The following is a 17,469-nucleotide window of genomic DNA, read 5'->3' on the forward strand; positions in this document are numbered from 1 at the left end:
CTACCAACTTTAACTACTAGTGTTCCTCCACCAGCTAAGCCACAGTACAGTTTGAATCATGTGTCCGGGTTGAAGGCGGAAGGAGACCCGGACACATGATTCAAACCCTGTACAGTCCGGGTCAATCCCGTACAGGTGGCAACCCTAGGTAAATGTCCTGCACCGGTCAATGGTCATGGTAACTCATGTATTAATGTCCTGCACAGTGCAGGGTGCTGTGTAATGTAAAGGGGTCCAGTGATGCAGGGTGCTGTGTATTGTAAAGGGTCCAGTGATGCAGGGCGCTGTGTAATGTAAAGGGGTCCAGAGGTACAGGGTGCTGTGTAATGTAAAGGGGTCCAGTGATGCAGGGTGCTGTGTAATATAAAGGGGTCCAGTGATGCAGGGTACTGTGTAATGTAAAGGGGTCCAGTGATGCAGGGTGCTGTTCTTTATTTGTAAAAATTGAGTATATAAATAAAGATTATACAAAAAAAATGTTTGACCAAATAATAACAGGCTAATTTTTAAGTTGATCATTTTGTATGGCCCCCGAATGATGTTACAAAAATCCAAATGGCCCTTGGCAGAAAAAAGGTTCCCCACCCCTGGTCTACAGCTATCAGCCTACAGCAGGGCATGGTGGGAGTTGTAGTTTTACAACAGCTGGAGAGCCACAGGTTGGCCATGCCTGGTCTAGGGGTTCACATACTTTTTCCACCTGCACTGTGAATGTTTACATGGTGTGTTCAATAAAAACACGGTAACATTTAATTCTGTGTGTGTGTTATTAGTTTAAGCAGACTGTGATTGTCTATTGTTGTGACTTAGATGAAGATCAGATCACATTTTATGACCAATTTGTGCAGAAATCCATATTATTCCAAAGGGTTCACATACTTTTTCTTGCAACTGTATGACCTCTAGGAGGCGCTGACACTAGATAAAGCTGTTAGCTCCTCCCCTGGAAGCTATACCCCCTCCAGCCTCGAGAGAGAGCTTCAGTTTGTGCACAAGCAGTAGGAGAAACAAGCCAACCACAGAAAAAACATGGAACACCAACCATGCCAAAAGGACCCAACGGGGTTCAAACCAGCAACTGCCACAACTGTGGTCGAACAACAATACTGGGTGGGTGCCGTGTCCCCCAATGAAGACAGAGAAAGAGATTTTACTGGTAAGTTATACAAAAATCTCCTTTTCTCGCCCATATTCATTGGGGGACACAGGGACCGTGGGATGTCCAAAAGCAGTCCACACGGAGGGTAAAAACACAGACCCATGGAAGCAATCGTCCCTGCAGGCATCTAAGAAACTGCCACCTGCAAGACCATGCAGCCTAAGGAAGCAGCCGCCGATGCAAGTATGCACCTGGTAAAATTTTGTGAATGTGTGTAAGGAGGGCCAAGTAGCCGCTTTACACAACTGTGCAACTGAAGCGCGATACCTCCGAGCCGAAGATGCGCCCACCGCTCTGGTGGAGTGAGCCTTGACACTTAAGGGCAGAACGCTGCCTCGTGCGCGGTATGCTTCAGCAATTGTAGACCGAATTTAGCGTGCCATTGCCACCTTGGAAGCCGCCAACCCCTTTCAGAGGACCCTCCGGAATGACAACCTCCGGAATGACAAAAAGGGGATCCGTACGGCGGAAGGGACCGGAGGCTGCTAAATAGATTTTCAGAGCTCTGACAACGTCCAAATGGTGTAACTCCTTTTCCTTAGGGCATGAAGGAGATGGGCACAGTGAGGGAAGGACAATTTCCTCGTGAATATGGAAGTCAGAGACCACCTTCGGAAGAAAAGAAGGGACAGGCCGGCCGAACCACCTTGTCACGATGAATAACCAGAAAGGGTTCTCTGCAAGAGAGCGCCGCCAACTCTGACACCAGTCTGATGGAAGCGATAGAGACCAGAAAAACTACCTTCCAGGACAGGAGTCGGAGAGAAATCTCCCACATGGGCTCCAGGGCGGGGGGGGAGCCTGGAGCGCTGAGAAGACTAAATTCAAATCCCAATGCAGTAAAAGGAGGACGGTACAGAGGAACCATATGTGCCACTCCCTGAAAAAAAAAATCCTTACAGGCCCCAAGGGAGCTGGAAAAGAATAGATGTGCCGACACCAGACCCTTCAAAGAACTAAGGGCCAGACCAAGGTCCAACCCTGATTGGAGGACAGGACCGTGGGGAGAGAAAAACGAAATGGTGGAATATTTTGGATTTTACAGAACCCAGGAAGGACCTCCAGGTCCTGTAATAGATCCTGGACAATGCAGGCTTTCTGGCCTGAATCATAGTGCGGATGACATCCGCCGAAAACCCTCTGCACATTAGAATGGTGGTTTCAATGGCCACGCTTTCAAACGAAGAGACCTTAAATGCTGATGGAAGATCGGTCCCTGAGAAAGAAGGTCGTCTGAGTGTCAATGACCAAGGGACATCTCCTAGAAGGAGAACAAGGTCAGCGTACCATGCGTGACAGGGCCAATCCGGATCGAATAGGATTGTTGGAATGCCCTCCATCCTGATCTTCCGTAGAACTCTGGGTAGGAGGGGGAAGGGGAAAACACGTAAGGAGGGAGAACTCCTGTCAAGGAGACATCAGGGCGTCTACGCTGCATGCTTCTGGATCTCTTGCTCGGGAGAGAAAGGTGGGAATCTGTCATGTAAATACCGTTAGCACACCCAGGACCAATGGAAGGATTCCCTGGAGAAGGAGGGATGTGGTGGGCGCCACAGCCCACCAGTCGGGACCAGAGTGCCACAAAACGAATACCCCGTGCAAAAGCAGATGGTGGCTATTAACCATGAGCCAGAGGAGGAAAAAAAGACAGGAGAGGAATAGGCTAGGACTGAAGCCCATTCCCCATCTGAGACCGGCGCTATACAGAAGTAGCCAAGGTTTAAGTGGCTGCGCAAAAAAACTCTGCCTGAGGAGGAAGCCAGGCAAGAGGAGTCACACTGTATTGCTAGCCCCATACCGCAGCAGAGGAGGGGGCCACCCGCAGAGGCCACTGAATTCAGTGCTAGAAGAGTCCACCACCTGACGAATGAGCTGTGCAGTAAAAACCGAAGTATGTACTGGTAACACAAATACCACTCCCACAGTAGTAGCCAGCGCTTGCCCCATCAGCGCAAAGTGAGGGGGTGGCCTGAGACTGTGTATAAGCCACGTACTATACTGCTCCAGTGAAGTAGAGCTATCGTAAAAACTCTACCTGGAAGGGCGCTGAACAGGAGCAACTGCCAAAGCTAGCGCCAGGGTAGGACCCCTAGCTGAGGGGGATGTCCCACTGCAGCGACTAGGAACTCGAGCATTAGCGAAAAAGCTGCACCTGTGTGGGGGAACATGCTGTAGTAGCTAAACCAGAGTGCCAGCATAACCACTTCCTCAGAGAAGGAGGAGTGGTGGATAGAGAATAGTCAGTGAACACTCGACTCGCTGGAACGTACTCACCATATATGTGCAATGGTGTGCGCACTCCGCATTGATGCAGACAATATCATGACCGACTGGAACGGTGGAGGCCCATGGAGATGGGGGGGGGTCTCTAGGACACAAGTAATGCTAGGCAACCCCTTGAGAAGACAGAGGATGTTATAAGCATGTCCAAAACCAGCACTAAAGGAAAAGGAATAGCCACCGTACCCACTGGCGGCACCCATATACCACTAGAGTAAAAGTACCAGGCACCCGCGGGTACCAACTGTTGCCATGCCCTCTTGTGAAATAAGCAAAGGCACGTAGAGCCGTGGCGTAGTTGAATTGCAGCATCACGAGGTGTTTAGGTATTCCCCGCTAGTGGATCACTTGTGGAAGGGGGTAAAGTAGCTGGAAGCACGATGAAGTGCAACAGTCCGCCTATGGAGAGGGATAGCACAACAGTTGGGACCATGTGCAATTACCCTACCTATGGAAGGTGGAATGCTTACGGCAAGTATTTAAGCCAGTGGTAGGGAAATACTCCCCTATAAAGGGGGGTTAATGCCCACGGCGGGAACTAGTGCATATGGCGAGTCCTGTACCCCGTGGGAGTGCAATTATTGCACCTAATTAAGGGGGTAATGCATACAGCACACATTGTAATCAGTGATAAAGTCATCCCGCCACCTATGGAAGGGGCTAATGCGTACGGCAGGTACTGAACCCAGTGGAGATGCAATTCCACCACCTACGGAATAGGGAATGTATACGCCCGGCACTGAAAACAGTGTTATTGTACTTAGTCTACCTATGGCAGGGGACAATGTATAAGGTAAGTACTGTATTGCAATTACTCCACCTATGGAAGGGGCAATGCATACGACAAGTACTGCTGGCCACCGTGGACGTAATCTTGGAAGATTGCTTCTGAATAAAAAGTCAGGGTCTGAATCAGTGATTTTTGAATATCAACAACTGCACTGCCTTCTAACTCGGCACCGGCCTAAAAGAAGTGGCTGGCCAGGAAGGGTTAAGTGCCTAGAAGACCAGGGGCGGTGCTCAGCTGGCTTCTGGGGGAGGGGAACACCTAGGCGGGAAGAATTTGCGCTAGCTCACTGCCCCCCTCCTGGGATGAAGTTGCGGCCTAGTATGCTGCAGAGCCGGGGCCTGAGCTTCATACACGGCCAACTGGGGGGGAAAGAGACCTGGTAGCGGAGCGCAAATTGACCCCACCGGCCAGAGGTGCCTGCCCCCCGGAGCAAAAAACACACTGCCTCTGGAGCCCAGCAGAGGTAGCCACCACCATGTTATTAAAAATGCACCGCGGCACACGAGGCGTCCGCGATATCGTTGGTGGCGGCATTAACCCTTTCGGAGCGGAGCGCTAGGCACTGGCTCCCAAAAAGGGGCAGAATATGGTGGTGAATAGCAGGGAGTGGGAGTCGCCTGCGCTCCTCTTTTTCGCTGAGAGAACAGCGATTCCCCAGAGGCTCTCCTCTCTTTTCATTAACCCCCTGAGCCGGAATAGCAGTCGGCCTAGAGAGGGAGCGATATCGTTGGTGGCGGAATTAACCCTTTCTGCCTTAGGGGTCTTGTTTCTAGGATTAATAAAGTCCCTGCGCAGTCGTGACTGTTAACCCTTGATATGCCAAAAAGGGAGGGGGAAGAGGGTTCCATACTTACCTAATCCCGTGTACTCCCCTCCTCTTCACCCTCCATAAGTGGACCCGCAAGGTCACCTCCTCAGCAGCTGGCACCGGAGTGGCAGGAGTCTGGTATGGCAGGAGGATCTTTCTTTGGCGGACCTAGGTGACCCTTCTGCTGGTGGGATGCAGGGGAGTGAGGCTGCCCTGGTCCACCTTGTCTTCTTGTGGGGGGAGGAGGCAGCCTGGCGGACCAACGCTGGCGTGCTCCCCGGGAGAACAGGGAGGCTAGGCGACACCTGAAAAGGAAAATAAAAAAACTAAAATAAAAAATCTTCAGGGAGGTCTTGCCAACTATTGACACTAGGAAAAACTGAAGCGCTCTCTCTCCAGGCTGGAGGAGGTATAGCTGCCAGGGGAGGAGCTAACAGCTTTTACTAGTGTCAACGCCTCCTAGAGGACATAGCGATACCCAAGGTTCCTTTGGCCCCCAATGAAAATGGGCAAGAAATTGCATTTGATCCTTTAAGGGTGCCAGCACATGGTGCAGATTATGTGCGTTTTTTTCCACAGATTTCATGCAGAAAAACCACAGCATAATACAGTACCAACAAAGAGCAGATTCCACTCTTTTTAATGGAAGGGTGAGACCTGTAACAAAACTATCAAATCCACACACAAAAAAAATATTTGATTTTCTACTTACCGTAAAATCTGTTTCTCATCCGTATCATTAGGGGAACACAGGCTTGACCATGGTTATAGCTGCTGCCACTAGGAGGCACAAAAGTGTGAGCTCCTCCCTTCACTTATACCCCTTCCTATAGGGACAAAGCTAAAACAGTTTTAGCTTTGTGTCCGTAGGAGGCAGACCTGACCTCCTTGCTTTGCAGGTCTGCTGATCTTTTTAGATTTTTTCCTTTTTCTTGGGTTACAGGCAGCAGGGGAGTCCAGGGGGGTCCCCAAGCCTGCTGCTCATTCTTGCTCTCCAGAAGACAAGGAAGAGCACCCTTTTGTGCTTAGTGTCGCCTCCTAGTGGCAGCAGCTATACCTATGGGCAAGCCTGTGTCCCCCAATGATACAGATGAGAAACCATGATAAATAGTGCTGATTTATGTGTTTTGTGCAAATTGTTAAATTTGAAACCGACAGTGCTGATGGGTAGTTGTCCAGTTTAAAAAAGGCAAGAATTTTCTTTCTGAATAAAAACTGAACAAAATAAACAGACACAACTCTTCAAAAAAGGTATTTAATTGTTCAAAATAGCACAAAAACGACAGATAGCACTATAGTAATATTGGATCAACTTTGAGAACTCCTCTACAATGGAAGTAATAGTTTTTCTTCTCAAAGAAAAAGGCAGGTGAGGGTTTTTTTTTTTTTTAAAGCAAGAGATTCTAGGTGGCAACACACTAACACTATAATACAAAAACGAGAAGGGACAGCGGTGGTCATTTTACTTGGGAGCTGTGGATTTAGTCTCCACTCTTGCCGCCATCGCTTCCGTCAAGCTGGCAGAAAGTTTTTTTTTTGTTTTTTTACTTTTTAATTTTTCTTTAAACGAAGCTTAAATTGCTTAAGGAGGTTGAAAAACTAAGATAAGATAGTAATGTTTAAAAGGGGCGGGGGGCATTAGTAAGAAAAACTATACCACATACTGAATATCTTTTCTCCCATCATAAAAATAGATCTCACATCAGATTTTGTTGCTGCCTCGTTGCCTACACTGAAAGATGCAGGACACATTTACTGAAGAGGGGGAAGAAAAAAAAAGTCTGGGAACATTTAAGCTGACAATTCATAGAATTGTCAGAAACCTTTCATAACTGCACACTTACCTCCATTAAAGCCCCCAACCATGCAGCTCCCCTATTACGTTCAGGCAACCCACTTTCTCAAGATAGGAATTTATTTATTTTTTATTAGCCTCCAGCTATTTAACAAGTAATAAAAGTCACAATAGGCAAAAGAAAAATATCATTTATGATTCTGTTACAAATCAAGGGGGTGGGGCCGTCTCCCCCTTGTGCACCTCTGTTCAAGAAGCCAATCTTGTGCCATGAGTGAAGAACCAGAAGAAGAATTAAGCATTTGGGACCAGCTAGAGAGATTAAAAATAGAGCAAAGGAAAAAAAAAAAAGTATATATATATATATATATATATATATATATATATACCCCGACAACTCAACACGAGGATGGGTTGCATTAAAATTACGAAGATAATGTAAATCCTAAGCCATTTAGACAAGTTTTTACTGGTTTTGCTTTTGTACAAAAATCCTCATGCTTTTAAGCTACTTCAGATTTTTTTTATTTTAGTTATTTTTTTGCTTTTTCCTTTTTTCTTATAAATTTTTTTTACAAAAAAAAAAAAACCAGTTTGAAATCTGTTTTGAAACAGCTACAACTGTTTGTATATATTTATATATATTTATAATTATGTATATGAAAAGAAACTGCCAACGCGGGGATTTGCTTGGCCTTCCGGCGGCACCAGCGGTCTGGGTGCTGGTTACTGCTGGCAGGGAAATGAAAGCAATGTGGTGCTCAATTGTACAGGATTCAGTGGCCGGAGTGACTGGCGCAAGGTCATTCACAACCAGGATGAGGCAAACCTTTGAAACTCGACTGCAGGCCCGCAGCCATTTAGGACCAAAGAAAACTGCAAAGAAAGGGCCGAAAGCCACTGAAGTGTGTAAATATATATATATATATATATATATATATATATATATATATATATATATATATATATTTTTTATATTGCTTTGTAAGAGTAAGAAGGGCCAGACCATGCATAACTGAATCACAAATATTACTTTATGCAAGAACTAAAAGGAAAGCGTAATCAGAAAATAGACTTGGGAAAAAAAAAAAAAAAAAAGATAAAAAAAAAAAAGGAACAGGTGGTTTAAATGTTATCTAGGTTACAAAAGCAATTACAATTTCAGTGCCAGGTCTGTCATGCAATATGCCTAGGCCTCCCAAAAACAAGGGGGCTAATGCAAATCCGATCAATTAGTAAGGTAGTCATATCAAACCAAATAAAAATTACTCTCGTTTAGCATGAGGACGCTGGCTGTGGTGTTTTTGCAACAGGAAATGTTCGTAGGTAGTCAATCCCACTTGAAATTTATCTCGAAACAGCGGGACAAAGAATAAGAAAATAAAGACTGCACAAAATGAGGGGGAAAAGGTAATACAAATTGGGAAAAAACAAAACAAAAAAAACAAACAAAAAACACCTTCATTTCAAAACAAAATTGCAATATATATATAAAATTTATTGAAATTCTGACGGTGCGTTTCAACTTTCTTCGTAACTTCCTTACAACCAGTTCGCCATTTCCAAGAGCTCATGAATGAATTCACCCCAGCAGAGCTCAGATGAAACCAGGCAGACAATGCGCTCTAAAGTGAAACTCCATTGTGTTACTAGCTGGCAAGTCGGGTTTGCTTTTGTAACAGTGTGTACATGGCTGCACCATTCAACCAAGCTAAGGGTAGGGGGGGGGGGGGGGGTTCTCTGGCAATTAAGTTCCAGGAATCACGTCAAGATGTCCGGAATGCCAACTTTTCTTTGCTTCACGCAGCATTGCCGTCCAGGCGAGATACTTAAAAAATAGCATTCAGATGGGCCTATCAGGCAGTTTTTACAGGGCACCCCTTTGCACATGTCTTTAAAAAAAAAAAAAACTATATCAGCTACATTGAGGTGAAAAGTCCAAGTGCTTCTGTTGACAAAGTTGTGTATTTTCCCCCAAATCCCCTCTGACATTTCACAAAAGAAAAATCAAAAGCCAAACAAGCAAAAAGACCTGAATAATAATTCTTCTTGAGCGTTTCAGTAAGAAGCTGCATTACTAGGCCTGTCTGCTTGTGCAAAGCTGGCAAAATCTGAAGGTTTGCACAGTTCTAAGTCCCGTGGCTCCTGCAATTCCTCTCCATACAAATACAGAAGAAAAAAAAATCCAATCTTTGCAAGGGGAAACTAAATGGAGGGGGAAAAAAAAAAAAAAAAAAAAAAAAGTAAAAATGTGCTTTTCCCAATGTTCTCATTAACACGGAAATGAGGAGGCGGAGGAAGCAGAGTATCAATCCTTTCTACTGATTCTTAGCAACAAGGAGGAAGGCGAAACAGTTAAAAGGATGTACACTGAGGAACTGCATGGAGTCAAGATGTTTAAGCATCAATTTTAGGTTGGGTTCGGTGCTTCAAAAAGGATCACGGGTGATCAGGCTTTGCTTTCTTTGGAGTTGATTTCCTGTGTAATGAAATGCAAAAGAAAAGAAAACAATTACAATAGAAATACAATGGCAGAATACAAGATGAACTACAATGTATAGCTTTATTAAATACATATATGTAACAGAATCCAAATAGAACAATGGGAACAAAAACATTTTTTTTTTTTAAAGATTGTGTCACTTAAAGGGGTTATCAAATAAATAAATAACCCCCCTCCCCATATGCCGGGCCCCCCACCACCGCTGCTGCTTCTCCCCGTGCCCGGAGGAAAACATCCGGTGTCTGGCAGCCAATAACAGGGACGAGCCTCCCTAGCATCCAATTAATTACAACTGTGAGTCACAATCACATCTTCTAGATAGGCCATAAATGTTTCTATGGCAAAACCCCCTGAAAAGGCCAATTTGGAAAAACCTAAGCACTGTCTTATGTCTAGCACAGAGTCTGAGGTTGCAATAAGACACAGGGATTCAAAAGGACACCAGTCATAGCCCACACTAGGCATGACACAGTAACAGTTTTGCCTGATGGTGCTTTTAAGCTGCAGACCAAATCCAACCAATACAGCCCAAACTGCATGTAGGTTCACATGGGGGGTTTTTTGGAGGAGGCTTTCATGCAGATGTTCCTACAGGCTTTTCAGCCAGAGCTAGAAGTGGATCCAGCAGGAAGGAGACGTACAAGTCCTTATATTTCAAATTTACTTCTGGCTGTGGCTGAGAAACTTGCAGGAAAACCATATTACTTATCGGTAATTTCCTTTTCATGAATCCTCCATGACACCCATGCATTCATGGAGGATTCATGAAAAGGAAATTACTGGTAAGTAATATGGTTTTTCCCTTTCATCCTCCATGACGGCATACCATGAGATAACAGATTAATTTTTATTTAGGGAGGGACTATGGCCTGCAATACCTTCCTACCAAGGAAAGCTCTTGACTAGCCCTAGTATCTACCCTGTAATGTTTAGTAAACGTGTGAGGGCTTGACCACGTCGCTGCCCTACAGATCTGCTCTAATGAAGCACTTGCTTTTTCAGCCCAGGATGTTGCGACGGATGTGGTAGGAGTGAGCTATGAAAGACTTAGGTGGAGAAAGGGGTTCAAAAGGGAGATTTGTCAGACCTGATAGAACGAAATCAAGATCCCAGGGAGGAGCTGTAGGTCTTAATCCATCTGGACCCATTTAAGGTATTTGGACCCAACTCTCTCAAAACCTGTTTGTAAGAATCCCAAAATTGCCTGGATTGAAAATCTCTGAGAAGAGTTCCCCAATTGAGTACACCAACTACAGAACCTTCTCCAGATCTGGTTCCAAGCTGCCAGATGTAACCTTTCCACTTTGAGGTGATAGACTGGACCCTGCGACAACAGATCTTGTCTCCAGGGAAGAATCCATGGCCTCCGAATTGACAGAAGCTTCAGAAGAGGGAACCACGGCTTTTTCGGCCACAGAGGGGCTATTAAAGTCAAATTTTTTTGCACCCTGGGAACTGAAGAAGAGGAGGAAATGCGTACGCCAGCTAAAGTCCCACTTTTTTCATACCGCATCTACTCCTATGTTCCCGTCAAAGGGGTTTAGGGAAAAGAATCTTTAGCTTTTTGTGTTTTCTGCTGAGGCAAACAAATCCACTATGTGAGTACCCCATAATTCTGTAATCTGGAGAAAAACTTCCTTTTATAGGCTCCATTCTCAGTGAATTTCTGCTTAAGAAGTCCGCCTTTGTATTTAGGGATCCTTTTTTGTGTACCGGCGGTAGTGATCTTGAGTGAACTTCTACCCGGAAAAATATTTTTTCTGTTAACAGACATAGACCTATACTTCTTGTTCCCCCTTGATGGTTTAGATACGGTCGTGTTGTCCGTCCGTCAATGTCTTTCCCTTCGATGTAATGGGACAAAGCCTTTATAGCTTCCCAGACTGCGGACAATTCCCTCTGATTTGAAGAAAGACCTCTGATCATTGGAAAGAGATGAGAGCAATGCGCTCCCCATGCCCAAGGGCTCGAGTCTGTGGCAATACCCTGCAGATGTTCGGGATTCCAAGTAAACCCCCCCCCCTCATCAGATGGTATGGAATTTTGCTACCACTGTAAGGCTGGGTTCACACGAGCGTGTCCGGATTAGTTCCGGATGCGTCCCGGTGTGTTGCGGCAAACCCGCGCGAGTAGGAATGCAATTGCAGTCAGTTTTGACTGCGATTGCGTTCCGATGTTCAGTTTTTATCGCGCGTGTGCAATGTGTTTTGCACGCGCGTGATAAAAAACCGACTGTGGTACCCAGACCCGAACTTCTTCACAGAAGTTCAGGTTTGGGTTCGGTGTTGTGTAGATGTTATTATTTTCCCTTATAACATGGTTATAAGGGAAAATAATAGCATTCTGATTACAGAATGCATAGTAGGTGATCAATTGAGGGTTAAAAAATAAAAAAAATTAACTCACCTTCTCCTCTTGTTCGCGTAGTTCTCCCGGTCTTCAGTTCTTTAAAAAGATGAACTATGGGCTAAAGGACCTTTGGTGACGTCAGATCACATGCTCCAATCACAGGGTCCATCACCACGGTGATGGACCATGTGATTGGAGCATGTGATCTTACGTCATCAAAGGTCCTTTAGCCCATAGTTCATCTTTTGAGAAGTAAAGAAGAGACCGGGACTTACGCGAACAAACGGAGAAGGTGAGTTAATTTTTTTATTTTTTTTAACCCTCAACTGATCACCTACTATGCATTCTGTAATCAGAATGCTATTATTTTCCCTTATAACCATGTTATAAGGGAAAATAATACAGTGTATAGACAGTCACCTAGCAACCGTGCGTGAAAATCGCACCGCATCCGCACTTGCTTGCGGATGCATGCGATTTTCACGCAACCCCATTCACTTCTATGGGGCCTGCGTTGCGTGAAAAACGCAGAATATAGAGCATGCTGCGATTTTCACGCAACGCATAAGTGATGCGTGAAAATCATCGCTCATCTGAACAGCCCCATTGAAATGAATGGGTCCAGATTCAGTGCGGGTGCAATGCGTTCACCTACCGCATTGCACCCGCGCGGAAATCTCGCCCGTGTGAACGCAGCCTAAGGACTGATTTACTCATAAGGGAATTTGAATCGTCTCCTTTAACGATGTCCTGACTTCTATTTCAACACCCTAGTAATCAGTGCTGGAGAATTGAGTGTGGAAGTGGGCCCATCTTACTGCTGGGATGCATGAGGTTACAGCCTAATAGCTTCATAGCCTCTCTGACTGTGCATACTGACTGACTTTTTTAGACTTTCGCTTATCCCCATCACTTTCTGGGATGGAAGAAAAGGTCTTCTGAAGAGTTGAGTCTAGCCGGACCCCTAAAAATGTTAAACTCTGAGATGGACAGGGGTTTGATTTTGAGTTTCGGAGCAGTACTTGAAACTGGAAATAAAGCAGTTTTTTTCTTAGAAAGACGGCTAGGCGGAGGAATTTGAGCTTTTTCACATACCGGAATATGGTAATACGCATCTTTTAAATCTATTGGTGTCAAGAAATCTCCTTTTAATATATTTATGGTGGATCTTATGGTTTCCATTTTGAATTTGTCATATTTTATGAATTATGGTTCTTCAAGTTTATTATCAGATGGTTACTAAAAAAAAAAAACTGTTGAGTAATAACCTTTTTTTTGTAAGAGAGGAACCGAGACAATAGTCTTTTCAGCCAACAGATTCTGAATCCCTTCTACCAATTTTTCTTGTAAAACCGCCAATCTTTGAATTGGGGTTACTCTAAAAAACATCCATGGGAGGAGGAAGACTAAAGGAAATATCATAACCCTTTGATACAATATTTAGAACCCAAGGATTTACGTTAATCTCTTCCATTTTTGTGTGAATAACTTTAATCTCCCTCCTCCTGAAGCTTGGCGTTATTGCTTGGAAGATTCTGCATTTTTGGAAATAAAGAAGCCTCTGTTTCCAGTCTTGATTTTTTCCTCTGGACCACTGGCTGCCTTATTGGATCTTTTGGCCTGGAAGGAACTACCTAAAAACATCCATGGGAGGTTTTTGACCTTCCGAAAGGGAAATTTTCTTTTATTTGTATCCCTCAAATTATTTTTTAGAGTGCGAAGCTTTCCCAATGCTGGCCAAACATGAAATTCCCATTAAAGGGCAAACTACATAGGTTTCATCTTGGAACTGATGTCACCCGTCCAATATTTTAACTAAAAGCGTCCTTCTGGCCACTACCACTAGTACCGAGGTTCTTGCTGCCATGATTCCGACATGATAATCTTTTTAGGGATCGAGAAACTGATGTAGCGGCTAGATTTGGTTTGAGTAAAGCAGCGGCGGCCTCCCAGGTCTTCAGACTTGAATCTGCTTCTTATCCATGGGGTCTTTTAGGGACCCAATGTCCTCAAATGGAAAGGCATTTGCCCCCATGACTAATTTTGATAGGGATACATCTACTTTAGCACAGGACGTAAACAATGCCTCATCTTTATCACTAAATGGAAGGCGACATCATCGTTTTTGGAATAAATAACTTCCTATCCGGAGTCTTCCAATCCCTTTTCATTAATTCCTGCATATTTTTGTGGACTGGGAAAACTTTTTCCTTTGTTCTAGTCCACGAAACATCTGATCTTGGACGGGCCTCTGGACCTTTCCATCTGAGAGATCCATGGTCGTCCTGACAGCTTTGATTAACTCCTTTGTATTCTCAGAGGAGAAGAGAAAACTTTTAAATTCTGTATCCGAGTCCTGTCTGACTCGGAGGATGATGAACTGGAGTAACCTAATTTAGGTTCCCCATGTTTTGACGCAGATGTACTAGGGGTAGGCACAGGATTTTCAGAAAGGGCTGCTCGCATCTCTTCCCTGATTACGTCCCTTAATTCATCTCTAATAGAAGGAACAAGATCCTTTGCCAGATTAGTAGTAACATTTTTTGCAGAGTTTTTTTTTAGTATATGAATCTGGTAACTTTACTGAACATAACACATTTCTTAGTTTTTGGACTAGGCTTAGCTCTCTGAGCCCCATCCTCATCACTCTACATGCATACAGGAAGAGAGAAAGACAGCGGTACAAGGGGTTTAGCAGAAGTAAAAATATACAGCATTTCCCCAAGAGACTTTCAGTAACTTACAATAGTCAGCCCCTGGGAGGTCTCCATTTGGACTGTACCAGGCTCAGACATGTTTGGCCATTTCGACCTCTGATGCCTTTAAATACTCTTACCTGCAGACCTCAGATCAGCAGACATCTGCCTTGATCCTGCGTGCAAATTTTAGCTCCCCCTTAGCACGCGTTCCACAGACCGGAAGTACCTCCTGGAACGCACCCGACTTCCGGTGACGTCATCACAAGCGCCGAAAGGTATCGGGCTGCGATGAGGAGCTTGAACAGGACCGGAGGGACTCCGAGTGTCCGGTCCGCACATGGACCTCCACAACCGACGCGCAGTGCGGGAGATAAGGAGCAGGGATCCCAACGCTTACCAGCACCTCAAATACCAAACTAGGACACGGGTGCTGCCTGCTTCCCTCATGTGGAAAGGCAATCCATCTTCTTATCCCACCTCTGCCTGCCTTACACAGAAGCTGCCTCATAGAAAGTGCCATGAGGATAATCCGTCTCCGCCTGGAGGGACAGGAAGACACTGAGGAGGGTCAAATTTATACTTCCTGTCCCTACCTGGTTGGAGGCGGGTTATCTCTCATGGTATTCCGTCATGGAGGATGAAAGGAAAAAAATCTGCCTGAAAAGCTCCTAAAAACAAACAAAAAAAAACAAAAAACTGTGTGAACCTAGTCTTAGACTAATGATTGGAAGCCGAAAAGAATGGCACCTGTCGCAGGTTGTGCACCGCAGGCCTATAGTAAAAGTTGTAAAGTGGTTTGGACTGCATTGCACAAAATGAAGCAGTAAGCATTCCTACCCTATTAAATATTAGAGTAAGAGCAATTTAGAGGGATATTAATAAGGCAGTAAAATGGAACACTGCATCATACATCACATACAAAGCTAGAAATTAATTATTAATGGTATACATACATGTCTGGAGAAGACACTGGACGCTTATTTCCTGGTTTTCCGGCTGCACCATCCTTGCTGGATTCTAGAGGCAAAGTTTAAAAGCAGATTAAAGAACATCCTCCATAGGGAGGGAGGGGTTTATTGCTGTATGTTTTGTACTTGTGTACTGTGTTAAAAGAATAAAAATGATCTGATTTATATATTTAAAAAACACAGACTTCAAGTCCAACATACCTTGCAACCACCTAACTTGGGTGGCAGGTCCATACCCCTTCTCATTGCGTGCTGCAATACGGAAGATGATGGCAGGTTTTGTGGTATAGTCTATATGAGCATTTGAAAGGCTCGAGGACTGCACCAGGCAGGAGGGATTAGGGCCACAGTATACTCGCATGAATGCCAACTGAGCTGGTGTTGTTTTCTGTTCTCCACTGCTCTGACTGCTCTGAATTGCAAGATAGACAGAGTACTCTATGATCTTCCCAGAAGTGACAGAAGGAGGTTCCCACGTCAGGTGAGCACCATCTGGGCTCTGCAAGTGAGAAAATGAATTCATTACTACATGTTAAACTTTAGTTTTTACTTTTGATTTTTTTTTTGGTCCATATAATGGCCACCAGTAACATAGAAGGAAAAAGAAAATAAGTTCATCACACTGCTGAACTGAGTGAAAGTAAAAAATTTAAAAGATTACTATAGCTAACATTTTACTTCATTTTTACAATGGTTAAGCTGCCTATATGGCAACTATCCAACCAAGCATTTACCTTGCTGATCTTTATGGCACAAGGAGCACCTGGGAAACCAGGCAGGCAGGTCTTAAAGGCCGAGATTTCACTGAACGGTCCGCGACCACAGGCATTTATGCCAGCAACACGGAACTTGTAGGCAGTGCCTGGCTGAAGTTCCTGCTTCTTTAACTGAGTGTAATCTGGGAGAGCACCGGAGTCATCCTGAAATATTCAAGAAAGAGCATAAGCTTATATGCAACTATAAAAATACTGCAAATGGAATTTGCACATTAAGGGTCCATTCACACGTCCATAATTTAGTTCCGCATTTTGCGGAACGGAATTGCGGACCCATTCATTTCTATGGGGCAGCACGATGTGCTGCCCGGACACGGAATTGCGGACCTGCACTTCGTGGCCGCAATTCCGTTCCCGAAAAAAAATAGAACATGTCCTATTCTTGTCACAATTGCGTACAAGAATAGGCATATTCTATTAGTGCCGGCAACGTGCGGTCCGCAAAATGAGGAACGCACATTGCTGCTGTCCGTGTTTTGCGGATCCGCAAAACACGTTGCGGACGTGTAAATGGACCCTAAGTGCGCATCGCGAGGAGTCATTGTTCATGCAGTACATTCAGTATGACATGGAATATACTCTAACTGAAAAGTTAAAAGATCGTACACAGATTTATTCACACATTACCAAGAAGAATAGCAGAGGAACTTCACAAGGTAGAGTCCTAAGAAAAGTATTTACTAATGCTAAAAGATCCTCTTTAATACAGACCTACAAGCAGGTTACTGTATTTGGATCTGTCAGTACCCTAAAGGTGCCCACACGCTTTAAATATCTGTCATTCAAATGCTCTTCCTCCTCACAAACTCTCGAATATACGCTCGAACATATATGCAGACACTTATAGCAGCGATTTTTCTTCCAAGAGAATGAAACTGTCATTGAAATTCAACGCACCTGATCCTTCTGTTTCTCAACATTAGAATGCCAGCTAGTCCCAGTAAAAACAGCAGGTTCGTCCAACAATAGCTTAAAGGGGTTTTAATATTGATGACCTCTACGGCACCCCCCGCCAATCAGCTGTTTGAAGAAGGGGCTGCGCTCGTGCCAGCGCTGCCTTCCTTTTACGGTTTAACTGCTCACCGTCCTATTCACTTCTAGGGGACGGCTCTGTAGTATACACTTGAATAGAAGGGAGCTGTCCTTTGGAAGTGAATAAGGAGGCTTATTGTAATTACACCTGCTCGCGGCTGCGATGTCGACAGCAAGCAGGCAAACGATGATGGGAAGGCTGCGCTGGAACGAGTGCAGCCATCCCTTCAAACAGCTGATTGGTGGGGGTGCCGGATAGGTCATTATTATTAAAATCCAGGAAAACCCCTTTAAAGGGGTTGTCTCACTT

General features: G+C 44.6%; 1 protein-coding gene across 3 annotated transcripts in view; it reads right to left on the minus strand.

Annotated features, from left to right (window-relative positions):
* Nucleotides 1-8,733: 8,733 nt before the first annotated feature.
* The window catches only part of HCFC1 (host cell factor C1), a 49,021-nt gene continuing 40,285 nt past the window's right edge, over nucleotides 8,734-17,469 (minus strand). For all 3 annotated transcript variants that reach the window (XM_040405705.1, XM_040405704.1, XM_040405703.1), the window contains exons 23-26: nucleotides 16,086-16,271; nucleotides 15,553-15,850; nucleotides 15,337-15,400; nucleotides 8,734-9,311 (exon numbers count right to left, since the gene is read on the minus strand). In XM_040405705.1, coding sequence (XP_040261639.1) covers nucleotides 9,272-9,311; nucleotides 15,337-15,400; nucleotides 15,553-15,850; nucleotides 16,086-16,271 — 588 coding nt within the window. In that variant the 3' untranslated portion in view covers nucleotides 8,734-9,271. The remainder of the gene's footprint in view (nucleotides 9,312-15,336; nucleotides 15,401-15,552; nucleotides 15,851-16,085; nucleotides 16,272-17,469) is intronic.

Source organism: Bufo bufo, chromosome 8 (assembly GCF_905171765.1).
Source record: "Bufo bufo chromosome 8, aBufBuf1.1, whole genome shotgun sequence".
Lineage (NCBI taxonomy): Eukaryota > Metazoa > Chordata > Amphibia > Anura > Bufonidae > Bufo > Bufo bufo.